Source organism: Thermoascus crustaceus (assembly GCF_041956765.1).
Source record: "Thermoascus crustaceus strain CBS 181.67 unplaced genomic scaffold VTN00scaffold_1, whole genome shotgun sequence".
Classification (NCBI taxonomy): Eukaryota; Fungi; Ascomycota; class Eurotiomycetes; order Eurotiales; family Thermoascaceae; genus Thermoascus; species Thermoascus crustaceus.
Window position 1 is genome coordinate 5,159,832 of NW_027192527.1, and position 14,722 is coordinate 5,174,553.

General features: G+C 52.8%; 6 protein-coding genes across 6 annotated transcripts; 1 reads left to right on the forward strand and 5 right to left on the reverse strand.

Annotated features, from left to right (window-relative positions):
* Positions 1-451: 451 nt before the first annotated feature.
* VTN00DRAFT_1862 (uncharacterized protein) lies at positions 452-1,753 on the forward strand (the record flags this gene model as incomplete). The annotated part of the gene is made up of 1 exon (XM_069428016.1): positions 452-1,753. One exon carries the CDS (start codon positions 452-454, stop codon positions 1,751-1,753), a length of 1,302 nt encoding a protein of 433 aa, XP_069292564.1.
* Positions 1,754-2,267: 514 nt separating this feature from the next.
* Positions 2,268-2,843, reverse strand: VTN00DRAFT_1863 (uncharacterized protein; the record flags this gene model as incomplete). The annotated part of the gene is made up of 1 exon (XM_069428017.1): positions 2,268-2,843. One exon carries the CDS (start codon positions 2,841-2,843, stop codon positions 2,268-2,270), a length of 576 nt encoding a protein of 191 aa, XP_069292565.1.
* Positions 2,844-4,641: 1,798 nt separating this feature from the next.
* VTN00DRAFT_1864 (uncharacterized protein) lies at positions 4,642-5,646 on the reverse strand (the record flags this gene model as incomplete). The annotated part of the gene is made up of 1 exon (XM_069428018.1): positions 4,642-5,646. The coding sequence occupies one exon, from the start codon at positions 5,644-5,646 to the stop codon at positions 4,642-4,644; it is 1,005 nt and encodes a 334-aa protein (XP_069292566.1).
* Positions 5,647-6,495: 849 nt separating this feature from the next.
* On the reverse strand, positions 6,496-8,124 carry VTN00DRAFT_1865 (uncharacterized protein; the record flags this gene model as incomplete). Its single annotated transcript, XM_069428019.1, has 1 exon — positions 6,496-8,124. The coding sequence occupies one exon, from the start codon at positions 8,122-8,124 to the stop codon at positions 6,496-6,498; it is 1,629 nt and encodes a 542-aa protein (XP_069292567.1).
* Positions 8,125-8,778: 654 nt separating this feature from the next.
* VTN00DRAFT_1866 (uncharacterized protein) lies at positions 8,779-10,839 on the reverse strand (the record flags this gene model as incomplete). The annotated part of the gene is made up of 7 exons (XM_069428020.1): positions 8,779-9,077; positions 9,156-9,328; positions 9,391-9,458; positions 9,534-10,102; positions 10,183-10,231; positions 10,313-10,455; positions 10,557-10,839. The coding sequence occupies 7 exons, from the start codon at positions 10,837-10,839 to the stop codon at positions 8,779-8,781; spliced, it is 1,584 nt and encodes a 527-aa protein (XP_069292568.1).
* Positions 10,840-11,609: 770 nt separating this feature from the next.
* Positions 11,610-14,651, reverse strand: VTN00DRAFT_1867 (uncharacterized protein; the record flags this gene model as incomplete). Its single annotated transcript, XM_069428021.1, has 7 exons — positions 11,610-11,853; positions 11,951-11,989; positions 12,295-12,902; positions 12,964-13,218; positions 13,296-13,380; positions 13,438-14,481; positions 14,554-14,651. 7 exons carry the CDS (start codon positions 14,649-14,651, stop codon positions 11,610-11,612), a joined length of 2,373 nt encoding a protein of 790 aa, XP_069292569.1.
* Positions 14,652-14,722: the final 71 nt, after the last annotated feature.

A 14,722-nucleotide genomic window follows, 5' to 3' on the forward strand; every position in this document is an offset into this window, starting at 1 on the left:
GCTGTTTTGAACAACCTGACTCTGGACTGACTCTGAATTATCGAATTAGGTCCAACAATAACAAGCAGAAAGGAAATACAAGAAGGAGAAGCCTCAAACAGAAAATAGTCAGACCGAGACAGCCGCAAGAATGCAATGTTTGTTTGCATCTGACAGGTCACGATTCGTCGCGCTCCGATCGCCGACGCGCTCTCGTTAGTGGCCGGAGATGCAGACCCATCCTTACTGTACGTGCAGGACACGCACCTTATCAACTCACCAATTATAGATAGCATTCTGGCAGCGATAAGACTGGCTTCTAAGATCGCGGGGCGGCCTGCCGCTTCCGGGTGCGTCACGCCGTCCTCCAGTCGAGACGAGATCGACTCTCTGCTTCACAACCCTCGTTATATGGAGGGAATACCCAAGCGCTTAGCTTTGTTCTTGAAAACGTCCATCTCAACTCTCCACCATGACGGCCAAGACCTTCCAGGAGCTCTCCGCCCGCAACCTGAAGAATTTCCGAGAGCAGCCTCTCTCAGAGATCTCAGGCTCCCTAGGCGATCTGGGTACCTTCCTGCCCATCGCTATTGCACTTGCTGTCAACGAGACCGTTTCGTTGTCGGGCACCCTCATCTTCTCCGGCCTGTTCAATGTTCTGACCGGCGTCTTTTTCGGCATCCCGCTGCCGGTGCAACCTATGAAAGCGATTGCTGCGGTTGCTATCGCACGCACATTCAGCACCGGTGAGATTTCGGCAGCAGGGATCTTTGTGGGAGTTTGCATACTCGTCTTTAGCATCACAGGCATCTTGCGCTGGTTCTCGGATGTCATTCCAATCCCTGTCATCAAGGGGATCCAGGTCGGCGCGGGGCTGCAGCTCGTTATCGCCTCAGGCGGCAAGATCCTCTCCTCACTGGACTGGACTAGTCCAGTGTGGGCGGATAATCTCATCTGGGTTATCGTAGCGTTCTTGTTCCTGCTTGTCGCAAATATCTACCGGAAGATCCCATACGCCCTGATCGTCTTCATCATTGGTCTCATATTCGCTATTATCCTCTCTGCACAGGCCCACAGCCTGCCATCCTTCCAGTTCTGGCATCCCTTTACAACCGTACCAAAAGGACATGACTGGAAAATTGGCGCTATGGCCGGGATCGGCCAGCTTCCGCTGACAACACTCAACTCCATCGTTGCTGTTGTCCATCTGGCTAGTGACTTGCTGCCAAGCGTGCAAAACCCGTCAATCACCTCCATCGGACTGAGCGTCGCAGGGATGAACCTACTCGGATGCTGGTTCGGTGCGATGCCCGTATGCCATGGCTCTGGCGGCCTTGCGGCCCAATACCGCTTCGGTGCACGCTCCGGTTCGAGCATCATTTTCCTTGGAGCGCTGAAGATTGTCATTGGTCTGTTCCTTGGGGAAACACTCGTTGGACTGCTGAAGCGATTCCCTTCTGCTCTTCTAGGCGTTATGGTCATCGCAGCTGGCCTGGAGCTGGCCAGCGTAGGCGAGAGCCTGAACACGTCAGGCGCAAGGGACCTAGGAAAGAATGAACCCAGTGATGAAGAAGAGACTGCAGAGCCTGCACTGAACAAAGCAGAGCGCAAGAAGCGGTGGACAGTCATGCTGGTAACCGTGGGTATGCTTGTTGGGTTTAAGAACGATGCTATCGGGTTTGTTGCCGGAATGCTCTGCCACTGGTCCTACGAGCTACCTTGTTTTTACAGGATGCTCTTGGAGCGAGCGAGCGACCGAAGAATCAGACTCTAGATGAAACAGGCATTTAGATTTATCTCACTACCCTAGATTGCACGTCACAGTTGGAGACAGTGTACCTATCACCCACATGAGAAGAAACATGGAAGTCATAGAAGTCGACAACTACTCGTCGCTGCATGTTATCTTTTACCTGCATTATCGTTGCATCGTTCAATACTGAGTTTGCCAGCTCATAGACACTTTACTCGTTGATCTTCCGACCCCTCACCGTCTGTCTGCTCGCCCAGATTGATCGTTAATATGCTGCGAATTACCTTGAAATGGCGCTTCGATTACTGGGAAAAGCAAGTCACTATTTCCTTCACGAAAATTTAAACGAAACACCGGAATTGACATTCGGACTCGTTTGCCTATATACGCTAGAAAATAATACTATACAAAGCCCTTGCTCCCAAAGATTTTTCCGTTATTTTTTTTTTCAACTTTCAAAATGACTCCTGTCGCCCAGTTACATCAACCCGAGAAGACACTCTGATCCAAGAACCTCTCACACCGCGCTGACTCCCTAATAGTCTCTATCCCGATGATGCCTCTCGCCCGTATTCGGATCCTCATACTCCCGATGCACATGCGTCGTCCCATCATCCCGATCTACATCCCGATGGTACCACCGTCCCTCATCATCCATCTTCTCCCGATGGTGCCTCCTACTGCCGTCGGTATCGTAATCGACATGCTCCTCGTATGCCCCCGTCGAGGGGTTATACGCCGTCGTCCCGATCTGCCCCGTGTCGTACCCCGTGGCCGTCGACCCCGCGGTATCGTACACCCCGCCATACGCAGTACCGGGGTCATACATCGACGCCCGCGTCGAGTCCCCGATATCCTCGATCCGCCGGGTTCCGCCGGCGGTTGTGGCGGTTCCGGCACCGATCAGCATCTCCTGGCCCGTCCTATCGTAGCGGTGCTCCTCGATCACGGCGGGTTCGCCCAGGTCCTGGTGGGCGGTGCGCACGACCGTGTTGCCCTCCGGGTCGGTGTGCGAGGTGGTGGTGTAGCGGTGGCCGGTGGTCTGGGTGCCGTTTGTGGTGCTCGTGGCAGAACTGTAGTAGTAGGAAGAGCTGCTGTAGGTGTCGGACATCGTGGCCAGGGTCGAAGGTTGGGGTGAGGTTGTGGAGGGTGCTGGTCAAAACCGGAAATTCCACGTAATAAATATAAACTATATTAACAACTTAAACAACTTGGTTAGAGCAAATAATCGGTAATTCGCTCAGGTATAATATATGGATATCATATCATGCTTGAAAAATATATAAAAAAAGAAAAAAACACCCTCCTCTTCCCAGGACAACATTTCCGAGAATTTATATCTTCCCCGTGGCGATGGCTCTTATCTCCATCCTCATCGATGATATTCCGCTGACATCACATCACTCACCTCCGCCCCCGCCCCCGCCCCCGCTGCGGCGACACGAAGATAACCTTAGCATGGATGGGGCGGAAAATAGAACGCACGCGGACCTCGGGAATCCCCCTCCTTTGGGTTTGGAGAGGGTTACGGCACGGCTCGTATGGTTCCGGTGCTTGTTATCATCCACTGCCTTTTGTGTCGCTGTGTCGCTACTTAATGTACACAGTATGGATCGTATCCGTGGGACAAGGTTACTAGGTAGCCACCGCCATCACCATCGCCCCCTCCTTTCCCTCCTTTCCATCCCCTCCGCTATCTATCGCCTATAGGGGATTAGCCAGGGAGAAGTTCAAGATCAAAGACTGTGACTGTTGTTCCGTTCTTTCTGTGATTATGTAGTTAGTTGGTTCCGTGGAAGGTTTTACAAAGGCTACCTAATTATAATTTAAGAGTGAGTGGTGGGATGCTGAACCATGAAATGAACATGGCCTACCTACCTACCTACCTAACTTGCCTACCTAAGGTACTACTGTACAAAGTACGTATTTATATTCAGCCCAGATTAGAATCGATCATTTACTTATTTTCTAGATTCTACTGTACAAACTAACTACATGATACGTAGGATGTTTTAGGTTAGGTAGGTATCTGTTCCTGTCTGCTTACAAGAACTATTCTCTTGTTCCTGTTCCTCTTCTTTGTTGGTAGGTCCATATGCTGGGAAAAAAAAGATAGAGAGTCGAGGTAAAGTGTAAAGTAAATGGGTTGATAGCTAGTGTGTGTACATGTCACGGGGGACCTGAAACCTAGGCAGACCCAGTTGGGTCTATCTTGAGGTAACAGGAAACAAGTAGTATAACTTGCCTTTCTAGGTCTGATTCTGAACCGGCAGTTCAGAATGGGTAGATACTTCTGACAACTGTATAGGCTTGATTGATAGACAAGTTGACCACGGGGCCCTAATCCCCATGATTAAGGAGTGTCTTATATACATGATGAGTTCTGTCCGGAGATACCTATCCGCTGGATCATGAATATGGATCATAGAGGTGGATCGTAGATGATCCATTCATGTCGGGTGACAAGACCTCCCCCTTGTCAGCCTCACTGACCGTTCCTAGGCTGCGCTGTAACAGTACATGAGCATACATTCATAACACATCCGTTAGCACTACAGCGATTTGCCACAGTAGAAAGAAAGCGAGGTACGGTTCAGTATGAATGAATAATACTCTCCTGTATTGCTGATTTTATCTAGATGCTATAAGTATACGTTCACTGGAGACATGTATAGCTCATATGCGTCATGCTACCGTATCTTATTTCTTCAGCCAGGTATTTCCGCTTTCTGTAGTCAAGCTTATATTCTCAAACGCTCTCAAACGCCCCACGGGCTCTCGAGAGTAACTCCCGCCAAAGGACAAGATCAAGACAAATAATAAATAACTAATACCGATAAATAAGAACAACCCCGAGCCAAGCCCATTCATAAATATCCAACCCACTCCATCACCCTCACGACCCTTCCCTATATCGTTGATTGAAACAGCCTCGAAAACCCGTCCCCATTCTCCGGCGGCTGCAACCAATTGCGCCCATCATACTCCCACCCCTCAGCCCCCTCGATGACATGGAACGTATACGCGAACCGGCTCTTCTCGCCCGTATTCTTCTCGCTCTTGTGCAGCACGTTCCCGTGGATCAGGACCAGCGTACCGGCCTTGACATCCAGGATCTCAAAGCTCTCGTCCTCTTTCCGTTGCATCTGGTCTTCCTTTTCGTCTTGTTCCTGATCCTCCATACCCTTCGGTAGTCCAGGACCGTCGTTCTGGATGAATTCCGTCCCTCCTACTTCCGGCGCCGCACGGACGAACCGCCTCTTGATCCGTTCGCGGTGAGAACCCTTCCACATCCCCAACGTGGCGTTCCCGGGGCCCGCATCCTGCAGCGCGATCCACCAACCGATAGCCGAGGGCGGGCTTGTGTACAGGAACTCCGAATCCCGGTGCGGAGGGACCGCGCCCCCGATGCCCGGTTGCTTGCAGATCACCATGCTCTGGAGACATCTTGGGTCGCGGAACCCGAGGGATCTGGCGATGGCGGCGTTTCGCGCGGAGAGTGTCACGTCCTTGAAGGGCTTGGATTCGGTGTGTAGGGAGTGCCCGATCTTGTTGACGGCGAGGTGTTTCGGTTTGAGGAGTTGGGCTTTGCCCGTGACGGGGTCCGGGTGAGGGGAGAAGGCGTCGGGCTCGAAGAAGAAGCGGACCTTGTCACCAGAGGTGAGGAAGTATTCGTCGCCGACGTGTTTGGCGTTGCGGTCCGCGACGTCGTCACCGGTCGTGAAGCGGGTGAGCGGGTGAGAGTCGAGCGGGAAGCAGTCAAGGAGGGAGTGGGTTTCCGAGAGGAGGGACTCGACTTCGGAGGGGCAGAGGTAGTCTGGGATGGCGAGGTAGCCGTTCTGGTGGAAAAAGGAGAGCTGGTCTGGTGTCAGACCGGTGGCAGTTGTTGAAGTGTCGACGGCGGAGGGGGCCATGGTTGCGTTCTGGCGGAGATCGGGCTCCCTCGATCTTTCAGAAGAAGGTATACACCTCGTCAGATGTGATCAGCTTCCCCGTCAGCCCTCAGATGTGCAGTTGGGGCGATGAGGTCGTGGTTGCGGAGAAGAGCTGGTGCTCCAGCACCCGAGGTTTTCGCGGGGTCGATATCGATATAGATAACGGACGGGCTAATCCACATACGGTATCAGAGGGCATGCCATTCAACATGCATTTACATGGTCTACAGAGCTCTATTTAATCGTAGTCTGTTCTGCACTTTCAGAAAGACTGGAATACCATGCTATTGTCTCATTCTCAACTAATCTACACTTTTGCAGATTCAAGATGTCCGCTACACCGCTGTATTGCTCTTCAATCTGAAGAATATACATGGTAGAACAAATTTCCTTTTCAAATTCATAACCAGTCGATAGACTGTCTATTGATACACATATGGTTCGCTTTTAGATGTACATACATTCCCACACATAACATGCATGCATGCCCCAAACTCCAGACGGGGTATCCAGTAATCATTCAAATGTCGCAACAACTTCTTTTTTTTTCCCCAAAAATGCTCCGGTTCTCAATCACTTCGATAGCTAGGTGATGTGACCGTGCCCTGCATGCTCCCCCCCCCAACGGCATCCCCACGATTTTTCTTTCTTCCTTCGTGGTTGTTGCTTCGTGGCGTGGACGAAACGGACAGATGGGTTATACGACGGGACCTTTGAATTATGCTGCCCCATGTCGACGGTTTTATGGTCATCCTGCCGCTGCGGGTTTCCAGCATCTGTATAGTTGAATGCCATCCGGGCTTCTTTCTTTCTTTCTCCTCCTCAACTTCATGACACCTTCAACATCTCGAGCATGCCTTTTGTCTGCCACGCCTGCTGGGCAATTTCCACCTCGTCCCGGACCCGCCTGTGAAGCCGGTCGACCAGCTTGTCGATCTGCGCCGACTGGCCTAGGTGTCCGGAGTAGATATCCAGCACGTTCATCGCGACCTCGACACACAGCTCGACGAGTCGGGGGTCCGTGATGTTACGGTAGATCCAGTGCAGCACCGGCTGCAGGGTCACTTCATCACGGCCCTGGAGCGCCGCGCGGAGGGCCGACCGGTGCCGCAGGGCCGTGAACAGGGTCAGCTGGGCGGTCTTGTCGCTGTTGGCGAGAACCTGGTCGAGGGCAGCCGAGTACCGGGCCTTGCGGAGGTCGTGCTCCCACGGCTGTTCCTTCTTGCGCTTCTTCCGGTCCTGGCCTTCGATGACGATGTCGACGCCCTCACCAATGAAGTCGCGGCCTCGGAGGCGCTTCTCCCACCCCTTTCCGCGGAGTTTCTCCTTCTTTGCAACCTTTCTGTCGTACTCGTCCAGCTTGCCCTCCAGCAGGGCCTGCATCTCTTTCTGCCGCTCGCGCTCGCGGACCTTCTGCTGCCCGGACAGCCGCGTCTTGATGGACAGCAGACCCGACTGCATACCGACCGCGATGTGCTTGTCCTCGCGCGCGGGGCCGGAGGTGATAACGCGCAGGGAGAGAATCGGCGAGGGGTACTTGGATCCGGAGACGACGTTCCATCCCGTCGTCTCGAAGACCTTCATATGTCCGTCCAGCGCACCACTGAGTAATCTCTCGCCGCCCGAGGCCAGTGACAGCGCCGTGACCGTCTTCTGGTGGCTCTTGATGATGTGCAGCGGCCGTCCCGCGACCACGTCCAACACCGCGATCTGGTTATCCGCCGACGCGAGCACCGTCGTCCCAGACGGCATGGGGAGCACGCTCTCGATCGGTGCGGCCATCTTGAAGGTCATGGCAGCGCGACCCTCGACCCTTGGATCCCACAACCGCACCGTACGGTCGTAACTGCCCGACACAACCAGACCGGCCGACGCCATCGACCCAGGCATGAACCCACCGCTGCGCACGTAGTCCGTGTGTCCGTTGAAGGTCCGCGTGCTGTGCTCGCCAGGCAGGTCCCACAGGCGGACGGTCTTGTCGTCGCTGGCGCTGAAGAGCGTGGTCGGGTCGCTGGGCGAGAACTTTGTCACCCACACGGGCTGCCGGTGGTCCTTCCAGGTCTTCAGGATCGCGCGCGACGCCAGGTCGAACACCTGCATGGTACCCGTGTCGTCTCCGGTGACGATGATCCGACCATCCGGGCGGACGTCCGTGCCGCGCGCGACATCGTCGAAGCGGGTGATGGTCTTGAGGAGTTTTCGCGTGCGGACCGAGTAGATCTGGACGCGGGCGCCGGTGGTGACGGTGAAGACATCGGGGGGCTGGGTCAGAGATGGAAACACGGAGGCGGATGAGGGCGCTGCAGGCTGGGTGATGAGGTTGACGGGGTTATTCGACGGCGAGGGGATCAGGAGGGGAGTCTTGAAGGTCTTCCAGTACTGCTGCTCGGGCGTTAACTTGGTGGATGGCAGCGCGGGCAGCTTGACCTGCTGCAGAGGGAGGACGGGGGCAGCCATTGTGGCTGGTGGTGAGGAAAGTCGGATCGCAGAGAGTAACCGGCTTTATCGAGAGGCGCCCATCCGCCTGTGCAGTCTGGATGTCGGGATGTTTTTTTTTTTCCTGGAGTTTGATGTTTTATCGCGAGATCTCGAAAAGTCGAAAAGTTTATCGGCGATACCGCTAGTGTAACGCCGGTATGTCATTTACGCCCGTATCCTCAGGCATCCACTTCCCCATCCGGCATCACAGAAGTTGCTCGCTGAGGACTTGTCAACGATAGCTAGACAAAGTGATAATGGAATGAAAAAAAAATAAGTCAGTTTTAAGAGATGATGTCATTTACTTTCCCCTTTTTTTAGCACCAGCTTCATGCGAAAAGCAACATTGTACCTCCTACCTAACCGCCTACCTGAGAGCGGCTCTATCTCGCAACTTTTAAGGTCTTGCTCGTATGGAAATATCAATCATATAAGGTATTATGGAGTATATTTAGTGTGTACTTGCAGGAAAATACACACTTGTGTTCATATATACCAAGTATCATGTACGCAATAGGCAACTTTCCTTCATTACCTAATGTAACACTTCACTACTATCACAACACAAGCCTCTCTCCCATCCAACCCCTCTCCTCTCCTCGTAGGTAAACGAGTCCCCAACTGATCAGGTATCTACAGCCCATACACAAACGTCCACTTCCGATCCGCATACCTCTCCCCACCAACCCTCTCCCTCTCCATCATCTCCCGACTCCACCCCGCAATCTTGCCCCTTCTCCGCCGATTGACCTGCTTCAAGACACCCCGATACGACAGGTATCCTCCCATCGAGAGGACGATCAGTGCCAAGGTGACGTAGAACGGGGTCAGGTAGCGTGGGGAGTATTGCGGGCGGAAGAGCTGGGCGCCGATGATGCCGGAGAGGTTGCCGAAGCCGTTGATGCCGATGATGAGGGAGCGTTTGCCGGGTTCTGGACAACCACCTTTTGTCAACATACTGTATTGAACAGAGATAGATGTGGATGCATATGGGAGAGAAAGGGACGAACCTGGGGTATTCCCACTCAACCACGCAATTGTCAAGGGCGCGGAGACGTAGCTGCCGAACAGCATGATGCAGAGCGCGGCATATCTCGCGCCGTTGTGTTGGATGGTCACGACCATGATGAGTCCAACCAGGCAGATGACGAGGCCGCCAACGATGTGATAGCCTCGTTCTTTTCTGCAGGAAGTCAGTTATAGATCCAACAAAGTTATTGTTGTTGAGTAGAAACTGGAACGTACCGGATATCGGAGCTCACCGCGAACAGATACAGGCCAACAGCACCGCACACGTAGGGAGGGACGGACATCTATGTCACACGTACTCCTATCAGACCTTGGATCTTGAATCTCTCACGAAAGACAGAGCAAGAGAGAGGACATACCAAATTCGCCTCCACAGACTCATACCCCAACCCCTTCACCACCAGGGGCAAGAAAACCGAAAACGCCTGGCCCGGCACACTCGCGCAGATATTGCACACCAACGCAAACCACGTCTTCCAATCCCTCGTTGTCTCAACCACATCCCTTCTCGACAGTCGCTCCGATACCTTCTCCAATCCATCTCCGCCATACCGGTGGCGCTGGACATACCTGGCATTATCCAGCTGCATCCGCATCACGGCGAAATCACGCTGCGAGGGACTCAGGAACCGGGCCGTGCCGGGGCCAGTAGGGAGCCAGAACCAGGCGATGACGCCGAACACGGCGGTTGCGATGCCTTCGATCACGAAGAGGTATTGCCAGCTGTGGAGGGGAGGGGTCTGGATGTGGAAGATGCCGTATGCTAAGGCACCGGAGAAAGCACCCGCGACGGCGTAATTCCCGTAGAACAGCGCAATGCGGACTGCCAGGTCAAAGCGGGTATAGAATGTAGACAGGTAGAAGCATGCGGTTGGGAAGAACCCGGCCTCAAACAGCCCGACCAGCAGTCTCATTGTGATCAGAGCGCCTGTCGTTTTGCAGATAGAGTCAGCACATCATTGGAGTTGAAACAGCGATATCATTTCGAAAAGGAAACACAAGGCTCACCTCGTCCCTTAATGAACGAATGCGCGATCGTAACGATACCCCAGCACATCTAACATCAAACACATGTATTAGCCGATATCAGTTCGCTTAAAGCTTCAGATCAAAGAGGAGTTAAGCTGAGCTGGCTTACCATCAAGACCGGCATCCAATGCTTCGCTCCAATTTGCCGCCCGATCGCCGTCGAGACGGGCTGGAAGAGGACGAACGTGACGAAGAACAGCGAGACAGCCAGGTTCAGGTCGTCCGGGGAGGCGCCGATGGCTTTTGTGAAGCCTATTATTGAAAAATCAGTTGGCAATAACTTCTTGGGCCCCGCAACCAGTGTATGTACATGTACCTATGGTGCACGTGGGTATGGATGGATGGATACATACCCTCCGTCTCCGCATTCCCGACATTACTCCTATCTAGCCCACTGAACAGGTACAGGATCGAGAGAAGCGGCAGGAGAAAGATGTCCAGTTTCCGGTTGACGACCCGGTTGTATCTCTTTTCTTCGCGGGTTTCGGGTATGAAGCCTGCTGGGATGTCATCGGACCATGTGTCATGGCGGTGCAGGTGACCGTCCTCTTCCGTGCTGGGATGGTTTCCATCGCTACTATGAGCTTCATGTGGGCGTGAGGGCCTCTTGGTGTTTTTGTCGAAGTATGAAGACATGGGAAATAGATAACTAAGAAGTGATGTGTATCAGATAATCCTGATAGTAAATAAAAGGTCAAATTAGAAAACGTATAATTCCAAAATGTGTTATCGATAAATAAACACCTTAAAATTTTTTTCACTTCTCACAAGCTGATTTCGTGAGGGTGCAATGGACGGCATTGACGCCCATGGGTCCATATATATAGGCTATGGCCCGGCTAGTCAGTTTGGAAGCCATATACATCATACAATGGCACAGGAGATGGTCAGATCTGAACAGCTCTGACTCCCCAATTTTGTCATATCTCCCATTCTGACCTCATAATGCCACGGCCAGTCTGCTCTATTGCGTTCTATTCTTTAGATGGAGAGCTACCGGTGTAGCTCCGCACATCTCCGCAAGGCAGAAAGGCTCAAATCGACCAGAACAAGGCATGACATTGAAGATTAGTGCAGGCACGCAGGTTTGTGCTGTGGGGATCTTGACCTTGGCTTTGCCAGTATAGGAAAGGCGCGCAGATGCTCAAGAGTATATAAAAAAGTCGTGACACTGGTTCTCGACGACAGAGCGAGGTGAATCACATCACATCTCGTATTTGTTTTCCATTTTTCCATGGGGATGGGGAGAAGACAGAAGAACACGAAGAGCGCGGGGTACGAGATACGGCCCCATGGTGGATTGAGGTCACCTTGGATGGGTGAAGTGCAATACAGTATCTGCCTATCTTACACAACCCAGATACCATCAGGTAAAGTAGGTGTGACTCAGGAGACGCTTGTTTTATCTATATATCGTATCGGCGGCTGAGTCCACGTATGAGGTGCCTCTCTCTAGGTAAGCGACAAGCAATTTGCGGAACCGGGTTATTGGAATGGTGCATCACCGGGGGCTCGGTAACGTAACTATCGCGCGTGTAGATCTGATTCTGCATCGGGAAACTCTTGGCGAGAAAGGCGATCTCGTATTCGGCGCCGCTTGTATCTGCCCGGTACCTGCACCTGAGCGCTGGGGAGGTAACTGCCTGTCCACTGGGAAGAAAAGATGTCAGGTTTTTGTTATTATTAGAGCAGGCTGCAGTTTCTAGGGGTGAGGCGGAGCAATTCGTGGCTTGCGAGAGTTACTCACGCGATCACGATCTCCGCAGGCTGTCTGCTATGGTTACCCCTTTATCGGTTAGTCTCCCAAAATCTCGTTTAAGGAAACGATACTTGATCGGGCTGTCCTTGGTTTGTCCCATCTCTCCCAGAGATCTCGACGTATGACAACATGAGAATGAGTGCATACTGCCAGTAGATAGTATGACCTCAAATCACAATTATCATGCACGAATATGTATTGAGTAATAGATGTACGATTTCCCGCTCAAGGCATCACTGAATCTCCTAGAGCGTTCCAACCATCATTATAACTCCATAATTATCCTAGATGTATTGGACGCGGCTTGATATCATGTGAGATCGGTACGCCACGTCAAGCTAGCTCGTCTCGAATCATCATGTGGAACTGTGATCTCAGGCAGAAACGACGTCGAAAGCTCGACCGCGGAGAGGACCCTTCTCGAAGTCGCTTGCACAGGGTCCGCCGTATCACCTCTCATGATCCATGCCTCTGACCCTCCTCCAACTCCCAACGGAATTGGCGGATCCGTTGCCGGGAATGTAAGCCTCCGCAGCCGCGCAACAATAGCATAGAACTCGGCGACTATCTTGGCGCAGTCCTTGGCTGCCTCGTTGTTGTTCCTTCCGGACTCCTTCAGGTCGTACAGCAGGCTCTCAATCAACCGTATATCATCCATCCTGGCATGGTATGGGAGGAGTAGGGCGAGTCCCAATACAAGAACCGCATTGAAGGAGTAGTGGAATGGGAGGGTCAGCATCATGACGGCGGGCCGGGACTCCGCTAGACCGCGGATTAGATAGGCGTTGCGCCGGGCAGCATCGATGCATGTAGCGATCAGCGTGTCTGGGGTCTTGCGGTGCTGACTCTGCTGCGGATGTTGCGTCGAATTGACGAAGTAGAATTCCATTCTCTCTTTCGCGGCCAGGAAGAGGAGCGGGCGGGTGCATAGGATGACGAGCTGTCAGACTATGAGCGAGAAGGTCATAGAGGTCACAAATACCCCAGAGGATGATGCTAACCTGATTGTATATCATGTGCAATATAATCTTGTTGGAGCTTTCCGCTGATGGCGATACAGTGAGTCGTAAACTCGGTGGCAGGGAATCAGACCACGCTGATAACTTCTGTAGGCAGTCGTTGATACGCGAAAGCACGTCACTGGATGTTTCTTCTGCCGAGCGCCCTCTGTATATTTTCTCCACCGCGTCACCCATCATGTATGCCAGTTTAACGTGGGCCCGAAGACCATCCGGTGGAGGTAGATCTCCCTCAGTCTAGGTCAATTAGAACAACGTAACGATACGGAAACTTGACAAATGATGAGTACAAAGAGAGGTCAAATAGTGCTTACCTCCCCAGTAGGAGACCCGGGTAAGTCGAGGGTTATAGCTTCATTCGTTATACTCGACGGTCTACCGGTGAGACAACTAAGCCAGCTGGAGCAACTGTCAACCTCCCAGGCAACCTGGATGATGTGCCAAAGGCCACCGTACCGATCAAGAATAAATATATTCCAAAACTCCCGTTTCCTCTGTTCCGTCGGAACCAGTCCCTCATGCAATCCATGCATCATCGCAATCCTCATCGCAGCACAAATATAGATATATGCGGTATCCCTGCGATTACTGCCCAGCAGATAGTAGCTCATAAACGTCAACGCGCGCATATCTGTCAATGTTGAGTCGTCCAGCGGATTTCCAAGGAGCTGTTTTGCCCGCGTGAAAAAGGTCTCCCCTGGATTGTGCTCTCCTTTCTGGGCCGGGAAACAGTCGAACTGGCAAGCAAGAGCAAGAGTGGCGTTAAGGAGACATAGTCCTTTCGTTCCCGCTCCCTGCATCGCAGTCGCAGCATGCGGGAGTATCTCCCGGAGATCACCCCAGTAGTAGATGCCACCGCAGCCGAACGAGTCGTCTCGATCCTCCGTGTATCCCCAGAACGTATTGAGCAGACCGGCTATTTCGTCCACAGGAGGGAGTTCCAACGGGTTCACTTCCTCCAGCGCAATTGGACGGGAGTCGTAGGTGTGAATGCGGCCCAAGAGGGATGCAAAGGAGGTCTCGATCCCATGGCCAGGAGGTGACACTGATCTGGAAAGTGCTGGAAGGACCATTGCAACGAGCGTACGAAGCTCGTCGATGAAGACGCCACCGGAAGAAGCGCCAGAGAACCTGGCATAGGTATCTGAATATCTCAATATCCGACCCCTGGGGATATCCCGGCAGACAAGTTCCTCGGTTGCATTGTTGCTATTAGGATTATCACCATTTTCATTATTCTGGGACTTTTCCGGGTCTTGTGATAATGCGTTCGAGGTCCATTTCTGGAGCAGCTCATTTCTCCGTCGCTCCGAAGGAACCGCCTCCTCGAAGCACTTTCTAAGTAGAGCACATTCCCTCTGCAGCGCCTCAAACTCGCTCTTGGCGACATATATCCGCTCCGTCACTGACGGGTAGACGCACTCTCTCGAGTGCCGCCGGCATGCTTGACAGGGCGTTTCGCCCGTACACTTGATGCGACGGACGTTGCAGGGGTTGCAGCTGATAATGTTAATTGCTGGCTGGTTGGAAGCGAGTTTCCTGATTGCAGACTGGAGATGGAGTTACACTCACGCGCAGACGACGCGTTGGCGATCCGACGGGGCAACTCTCCTGCGCCGCTTGTTCGGGGGTAGCCTCTGATGCTGCGGTACCGTTGTGTTCAGCATCATGCGGTGGGCGGAGACATCTTGCGCGGGTCTCTAATGCAGCTATCCGAAAATCTACTGTGCACGGTACATTA